The sequence below is a fragment of the Danio aesculapii genome, chromosome 13, assembly GCF_903798145.1.
Source record: "Danio aesculapii chromosome 13, fDanAes4.1, whole genome shotgun sequence".
Taxonomy (NCBI): domain Eukaryota; kingdom Metazoa; phylum Chordata; class Actinopteri; order Cypriniformes; family Danionidae; genus Danio; species Danio aesculapii.
The window spans coordinates 50,871,176-50,897,473 of NC_079447.1; the positions used below are offsets into that span (position 1 = coordinate 50,871,176).

Genomic DNA, 26,298 nt, shown 5'->3' on the forward strand with positions numbered 1-26,298 from the left:
GTTTAAGAACGCGCTCAAATCTTCACGGGAAATGAATGTCTTTAAAATTACAGTATCAAGTTCCAGTATCGTGATGACCCTAGCAGACACTGACCTGTCAGGTCCTGCTCATCCATCCTGTAACTAGCTGACTTCATGGCCATCTCCAGCACTCGGACACAGCCGTCATCTGACGCTAGCACCACTTTATCAGACGTGCACCAGTCGATATCCAAGATACGATAATTAACGTTGCGGCCCACTCTGATGCTGCTCACCATCTGCACCTGGACAAAGCAGACGACAGGATTACCATTAAAGTACACATGAAATCAAAACTAACCATATTGATTTTGTTAGCTCTCATTTTTAGTTTTGCGCTGAATAATTAATCTGTGCATGCCATAAAAAACTTGCCCTTGTAATCTCAAATTAAAATCTGAAAATGCACTTCCTGTTTGATTTCAGTTAAATTCTCGGATTAGGTCTGTTTGAGGTAGTGGGCGTGGCTAACATACTTAACCACGCCCCTCCAGCTGTCAGTTTTGATAACAAACAGAAATGGTGAGCAGGAGGAGTCTGTAAGGTTGTATTAACTCTCCACAAACCCTTTTCCCTACCTTCTGAATGAAACGCCTACTTTACTACATCCAATCAGCTCGCAGTATAAAAAAAACAAGCCACGCCCACTGCTTTTTATCCAAAGCCACTTACAAGTGAGGTTAAAAGAAGCACCTCAAATCATCAGTTGCAGTATGCAAAAAATACTATAACAACATGCTAATTCATACTGCAGACTTACGCTGACAACATGCAATCTACTGTAGAATCATACTAGCAAAATAATTCATACTAGAATCATGCTGACGACATGCTAATTCATAACAGAAACACGCAAACAACATGCTAATTTATTCTACTGTAAAATCATGCTAACAACATGCTAATTCATACTAAAATCATGCTAACAATGCTTTTTCAAAGTAAATCATGCTAGCTGCAAGCTTAAAATGCTAATTTATGCTATTAACCTAATTCTATCTATCTGTATTTTTGCACCTGGATAAAGCAAATGTTGACGACATGCTAATTCATAATAAAAACACACTAATCTATCCATCCATCCATCCAAAGGTTAAAAGCACTTCAAATCATCAGACAGTTGCGAGGGACTATGACAACATGCTAATTTATACTAGAAGCATGCCAACAACGTGAAACATGCTTGCAAGATGCTAATTCATACCAAAATGATGCTAACATCATGCTAAATCATACTAGAAACAAGCTAACAACATACTAACTTATACTACTGTTGGATCTATCTATCCATCCATCCATCTATCTATCTATTCATCATCCATCCATCCAAGTGAGGTTAGAAACACTTCATCAGACAGCTGCGAGATACTATGACAACATGCTAAAAATCATGCTAACAAAATGTTAATTCATACTTCTGTAGAGTCATGCTAACATCATGCTAATTCATACTAGAATCAAACTAATTTATACTGGAAACATGCTAATAACATGGTAATTCATACTTTAAACATGCTAATTTATATTAGAACATGCTAGCCAAATATCTATCTATCTATCTATCTATCTATCTATCTGTCTATCTGTCTATCTGTCTGTCTGTCTGTCTGTCTATCTATCTATCTATCTATCTATCTATCTATCTATCTATCTGTCTATCTGTCTATCTGTCTATCTATCTATCTATCTATCTATCTATCTATCTATCTATCTATCTATCTATCTATCTATCTATCTATCTACCTGTCTGTCTGTTTGTCTATCTATGTACCTGTCTTTCTGTCTGTCTACCTACCTACCTGTCTGACTGTCTGTCTGTCTATCTATCTACCTGTCTGTCTGTCTGTCTGTTTGTTTGTCTATCTATCTACCAGTCTGTCTGTCTGTCTGTCTGTCTGTCCGTCTGTCTGTCTATCTGTCTTCAAACTATTTCATACGAAACAAACTACTTCCAACAAGCTCTCTCAAGCCACCATCTGTTTGTTTTTACACTTTAACATCTAGTGTGAAGCGCATTCAGAATTGCAAGATGGTTTTCCAGAAACATGTAGTGTTAATAAGAAAGTGTCTGGTTCATACGGAGGGAGAGTGAGTTACAGTTGCTCTTGAACGCACGTCTGGGTTCTGTGTCTGTGCTTGGCATATATATGTACGTGTGTGTGTGGCGTTTACTCATGTTTCTGATGACTTTGGGTGACTTTGTTTTCACAAACATCTTTAAAGCAGTAGTGATGCTTTCGTAAACACACACCTCTTTAGTGTCCCAGACTTCAGCTCCATCTGTGTACATCACCAAGAGTTTCTGGTTGCCTTTTCCAGGAGCAAAGCGGATCTTCTTCACCCAGCCGCGGTGTGTAGGAACACCTCTGAACAACAGAAATAAGTGCGACATGTTAACAACACACTGAAAACAGCTCCAGTGTGTGATGGACTTCTACATTTTTCTTTTCTAGATTTTTACTTTGGATGGAATAAAAATAATAAATAAAAGAGTCAAATCTGCTATGGTTAATATTATTAGCCCCATTATAAATTATATATATGTTTCCAATTGGCTACAGAACAAAAAACTGTTGTCCAATAACTTACCTGGTTAACCTAATTAACCCAGTTAAGCCTTTAAATTGCACTTTAAGCTGAATACTATTTTTTTTTTTTCGCAAACTAGTAAATAAAATAAAATATAAGCTCGGATACAAGCATGTCATCATTTAACATCAGCATTTAACATCTTTTGAGCTTAACAAACACTTGTGAGACAGATTATGCCAAATTTTGTTGCTTATTTGCAATGTGTTATTTAAATGTAATTATGGCCAGCAGAGATTTCAAAATGTCCCCATTTAAAGGGATAGTCCACCCAAATATTTAAATTCTGTCATCATTTACTTGCTTCAAACCTTTACAAGTTTCTTTCTTCTGTTGAACACAAAAGAAGATAGTTTGAAGAATGCAGAAAACATTCTTCCCAAGAACTGTACTTATCCAGAGCGAGCAGAAGGGCTGCAAAAATCACTCTGGACCCCTCACACCCAGCACACTGCCTCTTTGAACTTTTACCTTCTGGTCGACGCTACAGAGCACTGCGCACCAGAACAGCCCGACACAGAAACAGTTTCTTCCCTCAGGCAATCCATCTCATGAACACTTGATGATAATAATTGCGAAACCAACATCACTACTTGCTATACACTTTTATACACATATACACTTATTTAACAACACACTTTACATGCCAATTTGCACATAACAGCTGCACATATAACGTTGTATATAGTAATAAACATGTACATACACTTGTCAATCTGTATATTTGCACTCACTACTTACTTCTATTTTTTTAAATATATTTATGATCTGTTTTTTGTCCTGTCTCTGTTATCCTGCTGCACTGTAGAAGCTCTGTCACGAAAACAAATTCCTAGTATGTGTGAACATACCTGGCAATAAAGCTCTTTCTGATTCTGATTCTGTAAACCTGTAACTATTGACTCTCATAGTATTTGTTTTTCTACTATGGAATTCAATGGTTACAGGTTTTCAGGGCCAGAGTGGGACTCCTTTTCAGCCCTGGAGTTTCAAATCTTAGACTGGCCCACGCTCAGGTAAGATTCGAACTCTGGTCGGTGGTGTCGTAACGCAACATGCTGACCACTGGACCACAATGGCGCTGTTATCTGCTAGAATCTTTTAACCACAGTATTACTTTCTGTTGATGGCTCAATCTTTTTCTCCCCTTTTTAGATTTGTGATCAAGGTATGTCAGATTTATTAATGTAGTGAATCATCAGATTTTCATTGAGCAGGTGTAATATCCATTAAATCAGGGCTTAATTTGAAACTGAAAACCCCTGAAATCTGATCCGGCACCTCATTTTACCGATCCCTCCCTTCTCAACCAACATCCTCCCCCGTTCGCTGTTCACTTTCACTTCCGCGACTCCACAACCCTCTCCACTTTCGTCCGCAACAACCAATAAGGTTATATTTGCTCACGGGGCTGCGAGAAAATAAATAAAAAGAGCGGAGCTGCGGTAACACAATGAATAATAGAGTGAGGCTGTGGTAAAATAAATAAATAAATGAAAAAAGTGTGACTGCTGAGAGTGCAAGCAGCTAGTAACACCGGTTCTCGCGGCCAAAAAAAGGACCGGCCCACCTGGAATTCTCCCGGTCATCCCAATTAGGCCTGCAGGTTTTTATTTTTCCCCAAAGTATCTTCTTTAGTGTTCAGCAGAAGAAAGAAAACAGCCAGTAATAGTGAGTACATATTGATTTTTGAATGAACTATCCCTTTAAGCTATATGGCTGAAATGATGCCATTAATATGGCCGTCAAGTGAACTGACTTTGTTTAAAAGAGACATTGAAGTAGTTTCAGTTTCAAAATGGCATTTTAGTGGAGACGCGCTGCATTTAGCCTTTAAAAATAAAGAATTTCACCTTGAAAGACGGGCTTTTAGGTCCCAAAAGTTGAGGTTTCCATCAACGTCTCCCAGAACTAGAGTGTCTCCTTTCCATGCAATACAGGCAATGCTTCCCATACTGCCCTGAAAGATAAAAAAACAAGACATGAGACGCGCCACGATCAACAGAGCTGTCCTGCACTGCTGAATTAAAATATGAATTAACGTATTTAAAGAAACATTTCAAAAGCTTAGTGATGCCAGATTCCCACAGACTCTTCTGAATGATAATGTGTAGCCTTTTTCATAGACATGACCTTATTTTATCAACAGTTTCAGACACAGGTTTTCAAAAAAAAACTAGTAGTAACCAATTAAATTCCCACTTTATCCTGCTTTTTCTGCATTTCACCTGCTATAAGATAACATTGTGTTGTCTCACAAAACAAAACGGTTTGTTGATATTCTGAATTATCAAGAGGGAGTCTCAATTTCTTCACTATATAATTTCCTGGCCATTTTTATTCTGATAAAATTAATAAGCAAGATATCGCACCTATTGTTTATTAATGAGCCCCCCACCCTGAGATAAAAAAACGACCAATATTTATATTTTATTATTATTGTTTTTTAACCACTATTTAAAAGAGTCACACAATTATTAATTCTGGGAAAGGAAGGGAGAAAGAGAAGGGAAGAAAAAAAAGATGGAAGGAACCAGCCAATCACATTGCAGAAATTCAACTCAATGCATATAAGCATGTAGATATGATCAAGACGATCCGCTGCAGTTTAAAGCGACCATCAGAATGAGGAAGAAAGGGGATTTAAGTGGACGTGGCATGGTTGTTGGTGCCAGACGGGCTGGTCTGAGTATTTCAGAAACTGCTGATCTACTGGGATTTTCACACACAACCATCTCTAGGGTTTACAGAGAATGGTTTGTGTCAGCGCCACAGACTACCTGAGTATTAATGCTGACCATATCCATCCCTTTATGACCACAGTGTACCCATCTTCTGATGGCTACTTCCAGCAGGATAACGCACCATGTCATAAAGCGTGAATCATCTCAGACAGGTTTCTTGAACATGACAATGAGTTCACTGTACTCAAATGGCCTCCACAGTCACCAGAGCTCAATCCAATAGAGCACCTTTGGGATGTGGTGGAACGGGAGATTGGCATCATGAATGTGCAGCCAACAAATCTGCAGCAACTGCGTGATGCTATCATGTCAATATGGAGCAAAATCTCTGAGGAATATTTCCAGTAGCTTGTTGAATCTAAGCCACGAATGATTAAGGCAGTTCTGAGGGCAAAAGGGGGTCCAACCCTGTACTAGTAAAGTGTACCTAATAAAGGGACCAGTGAGTGCAGTATTAAACACTATTCAGATGGAACTCTGCTTAAAGTGCCATTTTAGGCTAATTAGGCAAGTCATTGGGCAAGAGTGGTTTGTTTTGTAGCTATTCAAGAAAAAAGTTAAGGGGGCTATTCATTTTGATAATTTAAAACAATTGTAAAACCGCTTTTTTTGTAGCCAAACTAAGAGAAACAAATCTTTCTACAGAAGAAAGATATAATTAAAAATGCTGTGGAAATTTCCTGACTCTGTTAAACAGCACTTGGGAAATAGTTGAAAAAGAATTGAAATGTAACAGGAGGGATAATAATTTTGACTTCAGCTGTTAGAAAATATATTATGCACCTTTACTTTACAACGTGACAAATGCAATATTTATTGTGGATTTATTCCTTCAAGTGTTACACTAAACAAAAAGAAATACTGAATAACCATATTTATTTCTGAGATGATAACTAAACCACCGTAAATCAGCATACTAATGTCTGAAATCCACCCACATCCAAACAACTCTTTTACAAAGTTTTACATATTAAGACACTGTCATTTTATCATATTTACAAACTTTTTGCACTATATACAGTGTTGCATTGTACTGTACTTTTTGCACTATATACAGTTTTGCATTGTACTGTACTTTTTGCACTATATACAGTGTTGCATTGTACTGTACTTTTTGCACTATATACAGTGTTGCATTGTACTGTACTTTTTGCACTATATACAGTGTTGCATTGTACTGTACTTTTTGCACTATATACAGTGTTGCATTGTACTGTACTTTTTGCACTATATACAGTTTTGCATTGTACTGTACTTTTTGCACTATATACAGTGTTGCATTGTACTGTACTTTTTGCACTATATACAGTGTTGCATTGTACTGTACTTTTTGCACTATATACTGTTTTGTATCTGTACAACTGTAGTTTGCACTCCTTGCCATGTGCCCTTAAGGGCAAGTATATGGTTTACACTTTTTTTAACTTATATTTTTAATTAATATTATATGTGTAATTGTATTTATTAAAATTTCTTTTTTTAAATTCTACTTTTTGTGTTAATATTATGCACCTAGGATCTGAGAGTAATGCAATTTCGATTCTCTGTATGTCCTGTACATGTGGTTGAATTGACAATAAAGCTGACTTTGACTATTAAAGGTCCCGTGAAGTGCGATGAAATGTGCAGGTTTCAATCAATGTTTGATGTAATCTCAACTGAAACATTGAGTAGCTCCTCCCCTTAAAAAAAAACAGCCAATAGTGTGTTGTTTTCTCAAAGCTCTGTGCTTGAGAGTGGTTGAGCGCATCAAATGAAAAGCAAATGAAAAGAAGGGGGCGGGGCTTGTCAGATACTAGAAAGCATTTGATTGGTCGGAAGATTTGATGAGAAACTGAAGTATGAGGTGATGCGAATAAAACTGTTGAGCCATTTAAGTGACAAACTGCAAGCTTTGGATGTTCATATCAGGTTTATATCTTCCAAATGCCAATTTTGTCACTGTTTATAGCAGTGTTTCTCAACCACTTTTCTGGGGGGCCACCAGCTCGGCACATTTTCCTTGTCTTCTTAACCAAACACACCTGATTCAGATCATCAGCTCATTAGCTGAAACTGAAAGACCTGTAATGGGCGTGACAGACAACGGAGACCTCCAAAACATGCAGTGCTGGTGGTCCTCCAGGAACGGTGTTGAGAAACACTGGTTTATAGCACACTAGATTATAGACATCCTTAAGAATAACAGACTTACACTAATATCTAAAAAATAAAACCTTTATTCTAATTTTACGGGACCTTTAATTACTGTTTTCCATATTAAAGAAGGTTTTGCATAAGACGGTGTTACTTTATGCCGTCATTACTCTGCATAAAGCAAGAATCTGCAACATTCAGAGAAATAATGCAACAAATCCAAAGTGGAAATAAGCACAAGGGAAGACACGAGAACCAAGAATGTGAGTTTTTGTGTCAGTGGTTATGCCGAAGACAGATATGGGTCGCGTATAAACAGACAACAGCGAAATGAACAGAAAATGGATCTGAACAAATGATCGGATATAAGCGCCGCGGCTTGTGAAATAAAGCCCTGCGGGAGATAAAAGGATAATGAGGACAAAGAAGGGAGCAATTTTCTCTTCATCTCCACTTTCATCTCAAAAGTTAGAAACCGCAGATTTTATACAAAACATCGCAATCAAATGTTGGACAACTCTTTTGATCCAAGCGGATGATTATGTACAGCTGTTTCCACCTCAAGATTGGACAAAAACAGACGCTGCTTGCTTGGTGTTTGACTGACTCTTGAACATTAACAATGCAAAAATAAAAAAAAGTGTATGAAATAAGAAAGGAAGGGTGACACAGTGCCTCAGTGGTTAGCACTGTGGCTTCACAGCAAGACAGTCGCTGGTTCGAGTCCTGGCTGATCCAGTTGGCATTTCAGTGTGGAGTTTGCATGTTCTCCCCATGCTGGTGTGGGTTTCCTCCGGGTGCTCCAGTTTCCGCAACACTCCAAACACATGTGCTGTAGGGGAATTGATGAACTAAATTGTTCATAGCGTATGAGTGTGTGTGAAGGTTTCCCAGTACTGGGTTGCAGCTGCGTAAAATATATTCTGGAATAGTTGGTGGTTCATTCTGTTGTGGTGACCTCTGAAAAATCTTTCTGAAGGAAAATGAATGAAATAGGAAAGGATACACTGTAAAAATGCTGGGTTTTACGCAATTCCTTTATGTCGTCCAACACAAATCGATTAAGTTAACTTCATTGTTTTTACAAATTTAAGTAGACTGAACAAAAAACTATTAAGTTATCCCAAAAAAAACTTGAATTGTGTTGGAACAAGCATCAAAACATTTTTATTTTGACTGTATAAAGAGTCACAACCATCAAAATAAATGTTTTCAATATTCCAATGATGAACTTTTAACCATATTTTCGAATCAAATTACTATTATTCTTAGTTTCTGATCTTGTTTCGCATTAATTCACTCAAAAAAAAAAATAGTTTTGCTTGTTCAAACAACTTATTTAAAATGAGTTGAAACAACACAATTCTTGAGATTTCATTGGGACAACTTAATTTTTTTAAGTTCGATATTTAATTTATTAAGTGTTAAGTTAACTTATTATTATTGATTTGTGTTGGGACAACATGAATGAATTGTGTGGAACCCTGCAAATTTTTACAGTGTTAGATCTACACTACAATAAAATGCTGGTTTGTTGTAACCCAACGTTAGGTCAAATATGAACAAACTTGAGCTTATGTCAGGCCTAAAATATGAAACTCCACCCTACCCGAGCACCTTGTGTCCCAGCCCAACCTGGTCCAACACATTAACTGTAATTATGAGCCCAAGCCAGATTTAAACCAGACTATTTTTTAATACATGGGCTGTTAAACCTTCTCAACTACAGAAATGAGTTTAGATTTACCTTAATGAATATGCATTGTTTGTTTATTCAGAATAGATCATAACAAAAAAGCACATTGAAGGCTGACTGTCAGCCTTTCTGCCATGGCAGGCCTGCTTCATGTGTCTGATCATCGTGGAAATCCCTGTTTTTTTACTTTCACAATGCATGTTTTTTTTCGGCGTCCATGTTAACTGATTAGAGCTTTCATACCGCACACAGAAGCAGCGCGTCAGTGCGGAGTGTGAGCAGAGCTGAAGCAGCAGTGCCTCGATAGTTTCAGCGCTGGGTATATTTCTGCTGCTCATGCTCAACTAAAGAGACAGTGCATTGATAATGACCAAAAACACAGTGAATGACAGTAAAAAGTAGTAATGTTAACCCAATAAATGCATTAAGATCCACTGATTTTTATGCACTGTTTCTCCTCTACATAAGCACTGCTTGACCTCTGCTTGCGCGTGCGGTATGAATGTGTGCCAATGGATGACATGCTGTTGCAGGAGCTACAGCGTTGCTATGCATGACACGCATTGTGAATTGTGCAACTTTGTAGACCCACACGTGGTGCTTAGGCTGACTTGGCTAAAATATTCATTTAATATTTCTAATTATGGCATAGCTCTCCACCCAATTAGGCTAATTAAGTAATGACAAAAAAACTAAAACACAAATGCTTGATCACAGTCCGGCCACAAGATATTGGCAGGAATTATCGGCCCAACACGGCCCATGAGTCAAGTCTGGGGTCGGGCAGAGAATCTAAGCTCTAGTACAAACCCAACTGTTGGGTTAAAAAAAAAAAAGTGTAGTTAAAATGATATTGAATTAATAAACCCAATGTTGGTTGGACTATATTTGAGGTTACAACAACCCCGTTTGTGGAAAAATCATGGAAATAAACAAGAAATAAATAAATGGTGAACATTTGTGATGATTAAAAAACAGGAAATAAATGAGAAACAACATATTGAACAGAAAAAGTACGTTAAAGGTCCCATGAAGTGCTTTAAAATGTTCATTTTTATTCGATGTTTGGCATTATCTCAAGCAAAACACGATGAGAGGGTGGGACATAGTGTAGCTCCTCCCCTTTTTTAAAAACAGCCAATAGCGTGTTGTTTTATCACCGCTCTGTTAGTGAGTGGTTTAGCTGAAGTGCATAAAATGAAAAGCAAATGAGAAGCGTCTTGAAGAGGGCGGGGCATGTCAGATACTATAGAGAATTTGATTGGTTATGATTTGATATGAGGTGACGTGAGTAAAACCGTTGCTTCATTTAGGTGACAAACTACAAGCTTTACATGTTGATATCAGTTTTATATCTTCTAAACCCTTATTTGTTTCACTGTTTTGGAGCACACTAGCTTATAGATATCCTAAAAACGAACAATACTGATACTAACATTTAAAAACCTTAACTTCATGAGACCTCTAATGATTCAAATGCAACAGGAATGCTGTGTGTAGGATCACGCATCTGGCATAATAAAGACACTCACATCAGGAGGAATACGAGCGCCGTCCTTCACGGTGTTTCCTTCGACGGTGATGTGATAGACCTGGCCGTCGGTGTCAGTAAACACAAAGTGTTCGCGGGCCGATATGCCCTGACTGCTTTCAGACTTACTCTCCGCATCCTGCAGCAGGCTGACAGACAGACAGACAGCATTGTGAGAAACTCAAAGCAATTAGACTGGAGCATGTAAAGCACATCGCAGGATCAAAGCTCAGTGTCCCAATCATTAGTGGACACTGCTAGACTAGCTTAAGTCTAATGTTTAATAGACAGACAATTAAACAACAACAAAAAATCTATAATTCATCCATTGTGTAATTCCAAACATGTATTATGTACTTGATTTCTTTAACAGAACACATAATGAGAAACTCTAAGGAACATCTGATAATTTTTTCTATACAACATCAGTGGAGAGTTGGACTATAAAGATAATATTGAGAAATGTTTACTAGTCTTCTCGACTAGATTGCTTATTATGTTCTCAAAAACAGACTAGGATGTACAGCTCAAGCTCATTGGATATACACGTCTCAATCTGCATTTTTTTTTAGAAGCGTAAGATACATTGCTCCGGGTGCGTTTCATTGCAAGTTTCAGATGAAAAATCCACTAGAGGGCGCTGTCTAGATTTAGTAAATGTGAAAGATGTTATTTAAGGGGCTGTCAACACAAAAATACATACATTTTTATGTTTTGCCTTTTGGTTTTAGTGGAAATATCAGTTTCGGTTTTCAAAGTAGACGTTTTTAAAAACATTGCCGATGTTGGGTTTGTACAAATGGATGAAAACAAACGTTTTTAAAAACGATTATGCATGTGCATCATACGTGTTTACAGCATTTTTGGCCATTCTTGTGGTTGTGTAAACTTGGTTTGCTTTGAAAATATTTTTTCATTCGTTTTGCCTTTTTGTTTACACAACAACATTAGTTATGTGGTCTATATTTCATCCATTGTGTAATTCCAAACATGTATTACATAATTTCTTTATTAAAAAACATAATGAGAAAGTCTGAGCAAGATTTATCCACAAGTTTATATACAGTGGACTACAATGATAACACCGATAAAATGTTTACTAAAACAACCTATGCAAGTTGTCGACTATTCTTACAAACAGGTGAAAATGTACAGCTCAGACTCATTAGGAATGTTTGCGAAACGTAAAATACATTGCTCTGGGTACCTTTTAATGGATATTTCAGATTAAAAATCCACTAGAGGGCGCTGTCCACACTTTTGTGAATGTAAAATACGTCTTTCATGAGGCGATTTACACAAACGTTTTCAGCCAAAACAAGATAATTGTTATAGGGTGTGGCTTTTCGTTTACACAACAACAGTTTCGGGACTGAAATGCATAAATTTTAATTAAATAACCACAAAAAAGTACAATCTATAATTCATCCACTGTGTAACTACAAACATGCATTACATAATTTAATCAATTGAACATATAATGAGACATTCTGAGGAACATCTTCCCACTCTTTTCTATACAAGAACAGTGAAGAGCTGGACTATAATGATAACATTGATAAAATGTTTACTAGATTGCTTATTTTGTTTGGAAATTGGAAATGTTGAAAAATGCCTACATTTTTGCTAAATGTAAAATGCGTTGCTCCAGGTACATTTTGTTGGACAGTTCAGATGAAAAATCCACTAGAGGGCGCTGTCTACATTTTTGTGATTCTGAAATAAGTTACTTAGTGAGACGTTTACACAAAAACAAAGCATTTTTTTAATGTTTTACCATTTGGTTTAGACATTTACAGTGTTTTGGCCATTCTCGTGGATGTGTGTGAACCTGGATTGCTTTGAAATGTAATTTTGATCATTTTAATAATCCGGTAAACCTGCTTTTGTGTTTGTGATGAGTAAACAATGGTGATTTGGGTCAGACCTGATGACGGAGGACTCCACACTGCTCTGTTCAGCATCCGCGAGGGTGGTCTGTCTGGCCATGGCTTCTCGTGCTGCAAGCTGCTTTTTCTTCAGGCTTTTGAGGTTGTGTGAAGGAGACCACTCCTGTTTACACACACATACATGCAATCAGTCACTGCACATGCTCAAATGTACCCACATGGCTGTCGTGGAATATTTGCCAGTTGGCATTTCTGTGTGGAGTTTGCATGTTCTCCTTGTGTTGGTGTGGGTTTCCTCCGGGTGCTCCGGTTTCCCCCACAGTCCAAACACATGCGCTTTAAGGGAACTGAATAAGCTAAATTGTCAGTAGTGTATGTGTGTTAATGAGTATGGGTGTTTCCCAGTGATGGGTTGCAGCTGGAAGGGCATCTGCTGCATAAAACATATGCTAGATAAGTTGGCAGTCCATTCAGCTGTGGTGATCCCAGATTAATAAAGAGACTAAGCCGAAAAGAAAATGAATTGTTATTAAAGCTATTAGGTTTAGAAAAAAATACATAAAAAAATAATTAAATTTTCACAGGAGGGCTAAAACTTTTGCCTTCAATTATACGTGTACTCCATCATTCAGTAATAAAAGCTCATTTCAATATAAATGTTACTCTTTCAAAACTTTAACCACATTTTTTGCTCTTATAATTGCACAGACCGTGAAGAGTGTAGCTTCAGTGTTATATTGAGATAGCAGTTGAGAGCAAGAGTCAGGCTTGGAGTGTCTATTGGCAGCAATCCCGGTGGGCTGCTCATAAATTGGATTGGCAGGACCTCTACGACATAAAGGCACTATGACAGAAAGCATAAAGCTCTCGTTTGTTTTTAATGAGAGACACCTGGGAAAATTGCAGGCTGTTAAAGAAGCAGCAAAGCTGATGTGCAAGCCATGCTCGTACCGCCCAAATCCCTCTTTAGGGCATTTAGGAATTTTATAAAGGTTATATATATATATATATATATATATATATATATATATATATATATATATATATATATATAAAGATTTATTTTTTTTACCTTTTTGCCTTTATTAGATAGGACAGTACTGAGACAGGAAACAAAGTGGGAGAGAGGGAGGGAGTAGGGTAGGGAAATTATATGTAAAACAAAAATATTCCACACACTGTGCACAGGTGAAACACATGACATGTCCTTGGGCACTGAACTCCTGGGATGAAAATGGAAATATTTACTGACTGTTTCTTTAAATTCAAATGAGATTGTTCTCTTTTCAAAAGAGGGCGGAGCTACAAATGCCTATGTGTCAGCATAGTGGCAGATTCAAAAACAAGACTAACATCCTATGCTAATGAGGGAGAGATAGTCACTAGTGGGCGGGGCTTTCTCCCGCTGATGACATGTACAAAGGGAGAATGTCAATTAAAGTGCAGACTGTACAGTCAAGTCTGATTATAAAAATTACCATAGGAAGCTGGTTATATTGCCCCACAACTGTGTTTAACCCCCTTATAAAAGTGATTTTTGCATAATAGGTGCCCTTTAAGATGTTTTTCTTTATTTAATCATATTTCTACTTCCCTCTGACAGTATTTTCTCATTTACAGAGCCTCTAAAGCGATCAACAAGATGAAACCAGACTTTTGATCCTTGTTTAATCTAACGCTCAATTTTCCCTTCCCCAAATCCATGCAAATAAGCGCATATTTAATTAGGCGATTTGCATAATTAAACGACATTTACGAAAAACAACCAATTCTCAAAGTAATCAATCATCTGGGGAATTATGGCGGTTTCTGTGATTAAATCTTCTCTTTGCTTACCTGGAGTGTTTTGAAAAATATTTTTTGGGCTGAAACGGCAAGCACACTACAATAAAGATGAGGTTAAATCTTCTACACTTCATATAACTTGTGTTACCACCAGCACCATCAACCAATCATGAGAAATGAAAATAAAATAAACATTTGGTTATAAATTGAGGTCACACTTTACAATAAGGTTTCATTAGTTAATGTACACTACCTGACAAAAGTCGTGGTGCTTATCGAAGTTTTAGGAACAACAAATAATAACTTGACTTCTAGTTGATCATTTGGTATCAGAAGTGGCTTATATGAAAGGCAAAAGCCTCTAGATTACGCTTATTTTTCCAAAATAATATATGATCATGCCTTGATTTTGAATGATTTCATTAGGACAGGAAGGTCTGACTTTGCTTAGACAAAAGTCTTGTCACTGAACAGAAATAATGTCCAGTATAGAATATGTGGTCATGCTGCAGTGGAAACAGAATTTATATTGTGTCTGACTCCATCATGAGCTTGGAGGACTGCATCCATACATCTCTGCAATGACTCAAATCACTGATTAATAAAGTCATCTGGAATGGCAAAGAGAGCCTTCTTGCAGGACTCCCAGAGTTCATCAAGACTCTTTGGATTCATCTTCAACACCTCCTCCTTCATCTTACCCCAGACATGCTCAATAATGTTCATGTCTGGTGACTGGGCTGGCCAATCCTGGAGCACCTTGACCTTCTTTCAGGAGCTTTGATGTAGAGGCTGAAGTATGAGAAGGAGCGCTATCCTGCTGAAGAATTTGCCCTCTCCTGTGGTTTGTAATATAATGGGCAGCACAAATGTCTTGATACCTCAGGCTGTTGATGTTGATCATCCACTCTGCAGATCTCTCGCACGCCCACATGCTGAATGTAACCCCAAACCATGATTTTTCCTCCACCAAACTTGACTGATTTCTCTGAGAATCTTGGCTCCTTGTGGGTTCCAGTAGGTCTTCTGCAGTATTTGTGATGATTGGGATGCAGATCAACAGATGATTCCTCCCCCCCCCAAAAAAAAATCGACCTTCTGCCACTTTTCCAAATATTTAACTAGAAGTCAAGGTATTATTTGTTGCTCTTACAACTGAGATCGACGACAAGACTTTTGTCAGGTAGTGTATTTACTAACATGAACAAATTATTAACAATACTTGTACAGCATTTATTAATTATAGTTCAACATGATTAAAATCCAAATTCATGCTAGGTAACATGAGTTAATGCACCGTAAATTAACATGAACTAACAATGAAGGACTGTTTTCATTAACTAACATGAACAAATACTGTAATACATGTACTGTTTAATGTTTGTTCAAGTTAGTAAATGCGTAAACTAATACAACCTTACTGTAAAGTGTGGTTTACCTACAATAATGAAGGAGTTCTGTAGGCCAAACAGAGGCAAACGTTGCCCAATTTTCCTGTGTCAATCAGCCAACTGCTACCTGATCCCATCGTGCTTTAAAAGCATCTCAAATGCTGTAATTTCTGATCGCTAGAAGTCGCTGGCACACATTTTACCCACAGGAAGCAATCAAGATGCAAATGAGCTGGCAGAGATCTTGCCGCGAGAGAGAGAGAGAAAGAGAGAGAGAAAGAGACTGCATTTATTACAAGGGTTTTTGTTAGGGTTATTTGCGAGCCAGTGCTGGCGGCACCATTACAATGTTTACGGCCCCTGCAGGAGAAAAAAAAAAAAAACACACACACAGAGAATTTGCCTTTTGTGAGTCTGTGTGTGCTGATGGAGGAAGATTCAGAGTAATCTCTGTGCTCAAGATCTTGACTGCATGCTATAAACGTGCAGAAATAAAAATGGACGTGTGTGCTGGTGTTTCCCAGCACCAAGAGACTGGAAGGGCATCAACTGTGTAAAACAATTGCCAGAGTAATTGGCGGTTCATTCCGCTGTGGCGACTGCTGCTAAACAGGGAATAAGTAGAAGGAAAGTGAGCATGTGATCATTTGAGTGCTGTAAAACTGATTCTTTTTTTGTTTTTCTATTTGCATGTGTTTTCTTAACTTGTAGTGCATTTGAGCTCTCTTAACCTGAGCTGAAATAAAATATTTGGGAAAAAGCACACTGTGGGTTTGATACAGTACCAGAGCAGTGACTGTAGGGAAATTCTTGGCCATCTCACGCAGCAGTGTTCCTGTTCGGACATCCCAGAGTTCCAGAGGTTTATCTCTGAACACCACCACCAGGTACTGCCTGAAGAAGACCACCAACACATACGGTTACTACACCTTATTTTAGATCAAAAGGGAATATTTATTTATTTTGATAGTCACTTTTTTAAACAGCACGCCACATCAGGGCTATTTTCATGTTAATCTGAGAATAAATCACAAATGATATACAGCAGGTGAACACGTCACCATTTTTCTCTGTAAACATATTTCTAAAGGTGCCGATGACTCAAAATTTTCCCTGCATGTTGGTAACAACCAAAGAAATCCATATATGCAAAGAAAACAAATCTGATTAGGTAACAAATGAAGTTCTGTGTAATAAAATGAAATGACGCAGGGAAAAAGTAATGAACACATGAAGAAAGGGAGGTGTAGTTCAACAGTGAAAGCCCAGACAGCAGCTGAAATCTCTCAGTAGTTCTTCAGCAACCCTTTGCCCTTCATCAGTGTAAATGAGTACCAACTGCTTCAGTCCAACATCTACATTAGCAGGAGGACGATGATGAAACAAGGGTGGACATTTCAGCAAGACCATGATCCAAGGATGGTTTCAGAGAAAGAAAATCAAGCTGTAGAATGGCCCAGCCAATCACCTGATCTAAATCCAATAGAAAATGCAAATAAAAGCTCGGATTTGATAGACGAGACCCACAGAACCATCAAGATTTTGACACTCTGTTGAAGAAACTCACACCTGAGCAATGCATGAGACTTAATTTTCCATATAGGAGGTGTCTTTAAGCTGCCATCCCCAGTAAAGCATTTTTAAAGTATTAAATACATTTCAGTAGTCCAATGCTTTCTGCTTGTGTCATTACACAGAACTCATTTTTCAGATTTGTTTTGTTTTGTTTTATTTTTATGTTTGTATTGTTTGGGTTCAATTTCATGTCAACAGCTCCTTTAGAAGTATTATTCCCAGGATAAAACATGACATCCTTTTTATTCCGCTGTACAATTGACAAAAAAGCAATAATAGAATAATTTCAGGTCTATACTAGACTAAAACACAGGCCTCTATCAAATAACATGGTATAAAAGAGCACAGTCCAGGTGCCCTTAGGGCATTTCCGAATCTACTTTTGCTATTTTAAAGATGGGAAACAGTCGGCACACCCGGCGCATGATCTAAAAGAGGCATCCTAAAGAGTTATGAATGTGTTTTGGGCGTAACGTGCAATATAAACTAATCAGAGATTCTACTCTCTCATTCCTTTTAAGAACAAATTGCAATCATGCCATGGCGGATTCATTATTTACATGGTGGACATGCAGACAGAAAAAAAATTCACCAGCAGGTAAACAGATCTGCTCTAACATGAGGTTAAAGAGCGCAGACATTCTACAGAACCAGCTGGATTCACCAACCCCCCCGGAGGTGAAGTTTAATCATTTAATTTGTAATATTCCAAGATGTTTGTGTGCAGCTGTGCATCCCTGTGTGTGTAATAAGTAAGGCAAGACAAAATCTGCAGAAATTTTTGGCTATTTCTGCTGAGAATTTTGTAAAAAATCTGGATTTATGCAGAATGATTTTAATATCAAAAACTTAATATATTAAATAAAAAACAATGCCTTTTTAACTTTTATTTAATGTTTATCATGCAAATCAAATTAGATCCACTTATTTGGTAAACAAAGCAAGTTTCTCATATAATATCTCTACTAAAAGACAGAAAATATTACTGTACAAACTGTATATTGAATAAATCATATAAACATTTTAATATTACTATATTATTTCACAATAATATTAGTGAAATTAAATTAAAAACTGGATCAATATAAACTTACACACAATTACACAAGTAAATATATAGACTTAATTACAGGCTAAAAATCTGCAGAATTCTGCGTGTGCAGATTCCGTGTGTGCCTAGTGAGTGTGCATGTGAGTTTTGGACCCGGCTATCACTAATGCGCTCTTTAAATAATAAAACAAACAAACAATCAAACAAAAGAGCCTGCTTCGTTGTCTTTAAAGCAATTTTTAGTTGGTCAATGATGCTATTTTGGTTGCTTCCAAACAGCAACACACCAACAATGAGCCTTAACACACTTTCATTTCACACCAGCATGCCCAAATGAGTGCAGATGCATTTGCTACTTAAACAAAATGGCGCAGGACTTGAAAATAAAACTAGGGAAAACACTTCCTAGGAGCACATTGTGTTGCGTTTGATAGGGCCCGTTGTCTGTGATTTATTGTAAACGGTGAAGAGGTGTCTTCAGGGTAGGCTGCTAACCAGCACACATCGAGTTTTGAAAAATGACAAAGTTAATCGTTTTGAAACGATGGCAAACAATAAATAAGATCCCCTCTACTACAAGGTTAAACATCAGACACATCTCTCAGGATGTCCCAAGGTAAAGCCCTGCAATGAAAGAGAAAAGAAGTAGACAGAGCTGATGAAAACAGCTCCCAAGACGGAGTTCAGGAAATTATTTCTGAGAGTAGTGTGTGTGTGTGTGTGTGTGTGTGTGTATGAGTGTGTGTCTGTGTTTGTCACCTCTAAATCACTGTTTAATCACTGTTAAGGGAAGCTACTGGGACTAAAGTGTTTAAGTGCTCACTCAGGAATATGTGTTACTCACTTCAGATGTGACACTTTAATCATTTCAATGGCTGGTTCATCGTTGCCACGCTCGCCGCGAAACGCAAAGCACCGCCCTGAGAGAGGAAGCACAAAGAAAACATTCATTAGCTGCAAGTGCAAGCAAAGAATTTCAAAAGTATACTAAATATATAACGAATTAACACATCTTTGGGCCTTAAAATGTTTCCCTTGCTGTGGTAGATTTAGATTGTGTAGTTATCTTCATATTTTTTTTACAGCGCTTCATACATCAAGTGTATACAGTATATACACTCACCGGCCACTTTATTAGGTACACCTGTAAAACAGCTCGTTAACACAAATTTCTAATCAGCCAATCGCATGGCAGCAACTCAATGCATTTAGGCATGTAGACATGGTCAAGACGATCTGCCGCAGTTCAAACAGAGCAAGAAAGGTGATTTAAGTTAAGCCCTGCTCGCACTGTGAGATTTCAGCCACGATTTTGTCATCTGAGACAAGTTTGGGAAATACTAAAGGATTCCTGAAATCCTAGGCTAAAATCGGTGATCTTTGATTGTTGGTTTGAAACGCTCACAGACAGCTGCTTAAGGCCTGTTGCGATCAGATTCCGAGGAAGTTCTGGCAGTGTCAGAAGGTTTCAGACACTTTCCTGCAGATTGACAACAGCTGTGATGAGCGTCAATCCAAGAACCAATAGGAGCGCCGAATCTGATGACGCAATCCATGCGACAATTCAAATGACCACAGGGAAATGTAAAAACCTAGGCGTAACCTCCTGCTCTCCTTATTGAAGTAAATACAGAAGTAACTGAAACTGCAATTCATCCAAATTACGCTAGTCCTGGCTCCATAAGGAGAAAATTACTATTGAGCCCACTGTTAAAATGGCCAACTTTACAGAAGACAAAAACGGTGTTTACAGCCTGGTACAAAGAACGATTTTGGTGTATATGGCTATTATTACCCTTCATGACAACTGTGAGGGGGGGTGAATTTTATAACTCCTCCGTTTCCTTTATATTAGGTTATATTAAGTCTGCATAATAAAGGGCGTGGCCACTTGAGTGACAGCTAGATCTCGCTGGTCACCGTCACTTCACCTCAGCTGATTCCGGCTGATTAGCTGCTGAACTGTGCATTTTCATCATATTTTTGTGCTTTTTAATGTTTCTTTACACAGTCAATTACCTTTTGGAATTATTTCCTGCAATTATCAGATACTACAGCATGCTGTGTGCACTTAATTGTACTCATAAACTCTTCACGTGGCCTCCATTTCCCAGGTGAGTGAAATTATATACTTATATACACCATCTCTATAAATGTATTTGTTTTATTTAAGATCATTTATAATGTTCTTTAGAGCTGTAATGCACTCCAGAATCTGACAGATTGAATAGCAGAAGGCTCTAGATCAGTCATCTGAAACATTGTCACACAGTGTTATGCCTGGAGTTCATCAATAGCCTTGCATTTACTAACACAGACTACATCTGAAGTGTTTGGAAGTAATTTGCGTTTTCCTCCTGTAGTAAACGTCATAGGAATAATGTTTAGTGGCTCAATGTGTTACAACAGTGTTTTTAAAAGTCTAAAGACTTTATTGATATAGTATACAACCAACCACATATGGTCAGAACACAAACGAGTCGCAGGTAATGAAGTATTTAGTGTTTCTCCCATAGGAAATTCCGTCTAAGCAAAATGCTAGCAGCCTCTTTGCCCTTGTTTGGTATTTCCCGGTTGAGACCTCGAGCGACCAGACTCAGTTGGGCACGACCATTTCTCCACTGGCCAAACGTCTTGTGCAGAGCTGCAGTCTAACAGATAATGAATTTACTATTTGTAATGCTTAATATATGATTAATAGTGTGTAGTTATTATAAAGTGTTACCAAATCTTATTACCCAAAACGTGAAAATATGGACTAATATAGTTCTTTGCCTCAATGCCTCAATTGTTGAAATAACACAATACACTTTAAATTCAAGCACTTTCAAGGACCTGTGTTTGTTTTAATGTACTTTTCAGGCCTTCCAGAACTCATATGTCTGAATTCAGTACTTTCAAGAAGCGTGGGGAAACTTTGGAGTTACGGAATCGATTGCAAACTGCGGATTCGCCTCTTCATTCTCAACCCATCAGAATCAAGGAATCGATTCCCAGCACTATCAATACCAGTCAGCCACTCTAACAATAAAATAGAAGAGAATTTGTTCTTGCTGGCTTTGAAAAGAGTCACTTAGGTTGGGATAAAGACTCAACAAGTGGTACAAAATCCAAACACAATCATCTGGATATCCAGACTCCGTCAAGTAGACCAGTTCGCCTATACAAATGAACACACTCATTGATCAATGTTCCCTCTAAGCTGTGCGCACGCTGAATGAATAAAAGAACTAAAACGCTGTGATACACAAAAAGCCATTTGACTGTACTCTACTAAATGAGGAATAATTGCAGGGCTGTGATCGCCTGCTATTAGTTTTAGCATCAAGATAGACCTTTTTTAACCAGCAAATCAAGCATGCAGCCATCTGTAGCCTTTTAGCCTCAACCACGAGAGGTTTTACAGAGAGCGAATGGTACGTACCAAATCAGACGCTGTAGGGATGCTTTTTAATTGTGGACCATATAGCTCAGCACAAAAAGATATTAAAAACTAAAACAAATACATTCATCAATATAGTAAAATCCAGACTTTTAATCCCTTTACACACAATTAGTGCTCATGAAAATATGAAATGGCGTTGGGTTCGGGATGAATTCTTTCAACTCTTTTGGGATCCAGAGCTAGAAAAAGCGGTTCTGATCCGAAGTTGAACATCTTTCAACTCTTAAAAGTTTTCAACACACAAAGCGAACAAAGCAAGCCATTCTCTTAATCTCCTCTCGCCTTTTCTTGCCTCAGAGACACGTTTGACATTAATGAGCCTGCCAGAGGAGGGTCAGAGCCTCTCAGGTGCTGATCTCATTAATATTCATGAGCTCGGTCAACGCCCTCGCTCACAGCCTTTCTGACACAGAAGTTAAATCAATATTTGGTTGTGTGAACGCATCTGCAGGGACAAGCGGATCAAAGTCTTTTATCAAAGTTTAACAAAATGAACATTTGTACAGTAAGACACAATATAAATATTTGTTTATTATTTCTTTATTGGCAACCCTTTAAGATAAGGTGAACGTATTTAATGTCAATGTAATGCAACAAACTATGAACGATACGTTATTACAGTATTATTAATCTTTCTTAATGGGAATACAGTTCATTATTAGTTCATGTTACTAACAGTGCATTAACTAATGTTACAAGCATGAATTTGGATTTTTAAATCATGCATTAGTAAATGTTGAACTATAATTAATATTTGCTTTACAAGTACTGTTCATTATTAGTTCATTTTAATAAATACATTAACTAACATTAATTAAATCTTATTGTAAAGTGTGACCTCGCTATTATATACTCATTATCAATAAATAATTATCATTTAAAAATAATATTTTTGATCTGCTTAAAATGTTGACTACAGTATTTCAATGACAAATCTAAATCAAATTATATTAATTGATATATGTGTATATATTACACTCACCGGCCACTTTATTAGGTACACTTTACTAGTACTGGTCTGGACCCCCTTTTGCCTTCAGAACTGCTTTAATCCTTCATGGCATAGACTCAACAAGCTACTGGAAAATTCCTCAGAGATTTTGCTCCATATTGACATGATAGCATCACGCAGTTGCTGCAGATTTGTCGGCTGCTCATCCATGATGCCAATCTCCCATTCCTCCACATCCCAAAGGTGCTCTATTGGATTGAGCTCTGGTGACTGTGGAGGCCATTTGAGTACTGTGAACTCATTGTCATGTTCAAGAAACCAGTCTGAGATGATTCACGCTTTATGACATGGTGCGTTATCCTGCTGGAAGTAGCCATCAGAAGATGGGTACACTGTGGTCATAAAGGGATGGACATGGTCAGCAAACAATACTCAGGTAGACTGTGGAGTTGACACGATGTACAATTGTACTAATGGACACAAAGTGTGCCAAGAAAATATCCCCCACACCATTACACCTGCACCACTAGCCTGAACCGCTGATACAAGGCAGGATGGATCCATGCTTTCATGTTGTTGATGCCAAATTCTGAGCCGAGCATCCGAATGTGGCAGCAGAATAAAGTCTCATCAGACCAGGCAACGTTTCTCCAATCTTCTATTGTCCAGTTTTGGTGAGCCTGTGTGAATTGTAAGCTTTAGTTTCCTGTTCTTAGCTTGACAGGAGTGGAGCACCCGGTGTTGTCTTCTGCTGCTGTAGCCCATCCGCCTCAAGGTTGGACGTGTTGTGTGTTCAGAGATGCTCTTCTGCAGACCTTGGTTGTAACGAGTGCTTATTTGAGTTACTGTTGCCTCTATATTAGCTGGAACCAGTCTGGCCATACTCCTCAGACATCAACTAGGCATTTGTGCCCACAGAACTGCTGCTCACATGGATATTTCTCTTTTTGGAACCATCCAGAGATGGTTGTTAACCAAACATACACCTTACTAACAGTATTTTACAATAGCAACCTTCTACATACATGCTGTTTACATCTTTGTTTACATGCTGTTGTATTATATTATTTAGCAGAGTTTGCATTGAACAGGCAAAAAATTAAGGGCAAAAAAAGAAAACTCCTTGATCTTCCAGAGGGTTACAAATAACTAAATGTGATCAAACAAATGCAGCGTACAGAGAGCTCATCTCAAAACCTTCCTTTGCCAATTTGGTGTCTAGAATCTGAAATCGGTCTCTTCATAATTCTCACTCTTCACTATTAATGACACATTCTCTATCCTGACTCTGCCCTCTCTGAATGAGCCTGATGCCATATACAGTATCATGTGCTAAATAATAGGCACATCCGGATCTGGTGCTATTTTGTGTTCAATGATCCTTAATATGAATCTGTACAGCACATTCTGAAATGTCCCGGTGAACCATTTACACAACTTCTGCATCAACAAAAAAGTGAATCCTACAGTCAAGCACAGTGTGTCCAAGTGCATTGAATTCACCTACAAAATGCCTCTAAATATGTCTTCATACTTCAGAAAGATCACACTTTATTTTAAGGTGTAATTTACACTATCAGCAAACCACCAACTAAGACTTTAGCTCGACAAACTACTAATTAGCTGCTTATTAATAGTTAGTAAAGTAGTTGGGTTGAGATATTATGTAGGATTAGAGATGTAGATTAAGATCATGCAGTATATCAATACTAATCCAATATCTGACAATCATACTCAATGAGTGATTGAATCAATGAGTGTATTATTATTTTAAAGAAATCATTTACATAAATGGATTAGATTCAGTGATGCAATCATTAACAAGCAGATAAAACGCTTATCATTTACTCTTTTAATCTTAATGTACATCATGATTTGCATTTTTTTGTTCACACTTCATTTTAAGGGACAATTCTCACTATTATTAAACCATTAACTATGACTTTTGCCTTAATAAACTCCTAATTTGCTGCTTATTAATAGTTATTAAGGTAGTAGTTGGGATTGGGTAGGAATGTAGATCATGCAGAATATAATACACTGATACTAATATTAATAAACAGACAAATCTTAATAATACACCGGTAATAAACCACAAGTTGATATTCTAATTTCTATATTTCTAAGTTCAAACCAATGGTATTAGGGCTCCACCATCGTTTCAGCATCAATATCACAATGTGTGTGTCCACAATAGCCACACATCCAATGTTGAGTTGGGATTATAGTTGATCAACAATTGAGAATACATGAAATTTGTGGAGTCATTGCTACAAATCTCATGTTATGGTTATCACATGGTTATGATATAACCATAACAGAGTGAAACTTTATCGTTTGCATGTGTTTTAAAGGCATTTTAAGAGATGGTAACGCATTCGGGGACAATAACGTACAAAATTTGTAACTTCAAAAAAAAAAAAAGAATGATTTACTAAATTATTACTACAATAATGAAGGCTAAACAGTGGCTGGGCCACTCAAGGACATTCACCGAATGTTCTGAAGCCACTCCATTGATATTTTGGTGATGTGTTTTGGGTCATTGTCCCACTGGAAGATGAACCGTCGGCCCAGTCTGAGGTTAAGAAGCAGGTTTTCATTTAGGACGTCTCTGTACATTGCTGCATTCATCTTTCCCTCTATCCTGACTAGTCTTCCAGTTCCTGCTGCTGGAAAACCTCCCCACAGCATGATGCTGCCACCGCCATGCTTCACTGTAGGGATGGTTTTATCCTGGTGAGGAGCGCTGCCTGTTTTTCTCCAACGTAACGCCTGGCATTCACTCCAAAGAGGTTCAATTTTAGGTCTGATCAGACCAGAGAATTTAGTTTCTTATGGTCTGTGAGTCCTTCAGATGCCTTTTGGCATATTCCAGGCAGGAGTGGCTTCAGTCTGGTCACTCTACCATACAGGCCTGATTGGTGGATTGCTGCACAGATGGTTGTCCTTCTATAAAGTTCTCCTTTCTCCACAGAAGAACGCTGGAGCTCAGACAGAGTGACCATCGGGTTATTGATCACCTCCCTGACTAAGGCCCTTCTCCCTCGATCACTCAGCTTAGATTGCCGGCCAGCTCTAGGAAGAGTCCTGGTGGTTCCAAACATCTTCCACTTACTTGAAGGCTGCCGTGCTCATTGAAACTTTCAGGAGCAGCAGAAATGTTTCTGTAACCTTCCCCAGCCTTGTGCCTCGAGACAATCCTGTCCCTGAGGTCTACAGACAATTCCTTTGTCTTCATGCTTGGTTTGAGCTTTGTCATGCACTGTCAACCCTGGGACCTTATATAGACAGGTGTATGCGCTTTCAAATCATGTCTAATCAACTGAATTGACCACAGGTGAACTCCAATTATGCTGCTGAAACATCTCAAGAATGATCAGTGGAAACAGAATGTACCTGAGCTCAATTTAGAGCTTCACGCCAAAGGCTGTTGATACTGATGTACATGTGATTTTTCAACTTTTTATTTGAAATAAATTAGCAACAAGTT

General features: G+C 37.9%; 1 protein-coding gene across 1 annotated transcript in view; it reads right to left on the bottom strand.

The window, feature by feature from the left end:
- The window catches only part of wdr11 (WD repeat domain 11), a 115,602-nt gene that overhangs the window by 18,763 nt on the left and 70,541 nt on the right, over positions 1 to 26,298 (bottom strand). The window contains exons 13-19 of the mRNA XM_056470448.1: positions 19,253 to 19,328; positions 16,568 to 16,676; positions 12,645 to 12,769; positions 10,719 to 10,866; positions 4,464 to 4,570; positions 2,273 to 2,387; positions 95 to 266 (exon numbers count right to left, since the gene is read on the bottom strand). Coding sequence (XP_056326423.1) covers positions 95 to 266; positions 2,273 to 2,387; positions 4,464 to 4,570; positions 10,719 to 10,866; positions 12,645 to 12,769; positions 16,568 to 16,676; positions 19,253 to 19,328 — 852 coding nt within the window. The remainder of the gene's footprint in view (positions 1 to 94; positions 267 to 2,272; positions 2,388 to 4,463; positions 4,571 to 10,718; positions 10,867 to 12,644; positions 12,770 to 16,567; positions 16,677 to 19,252; positions 19,329 to 26,298) is intronic.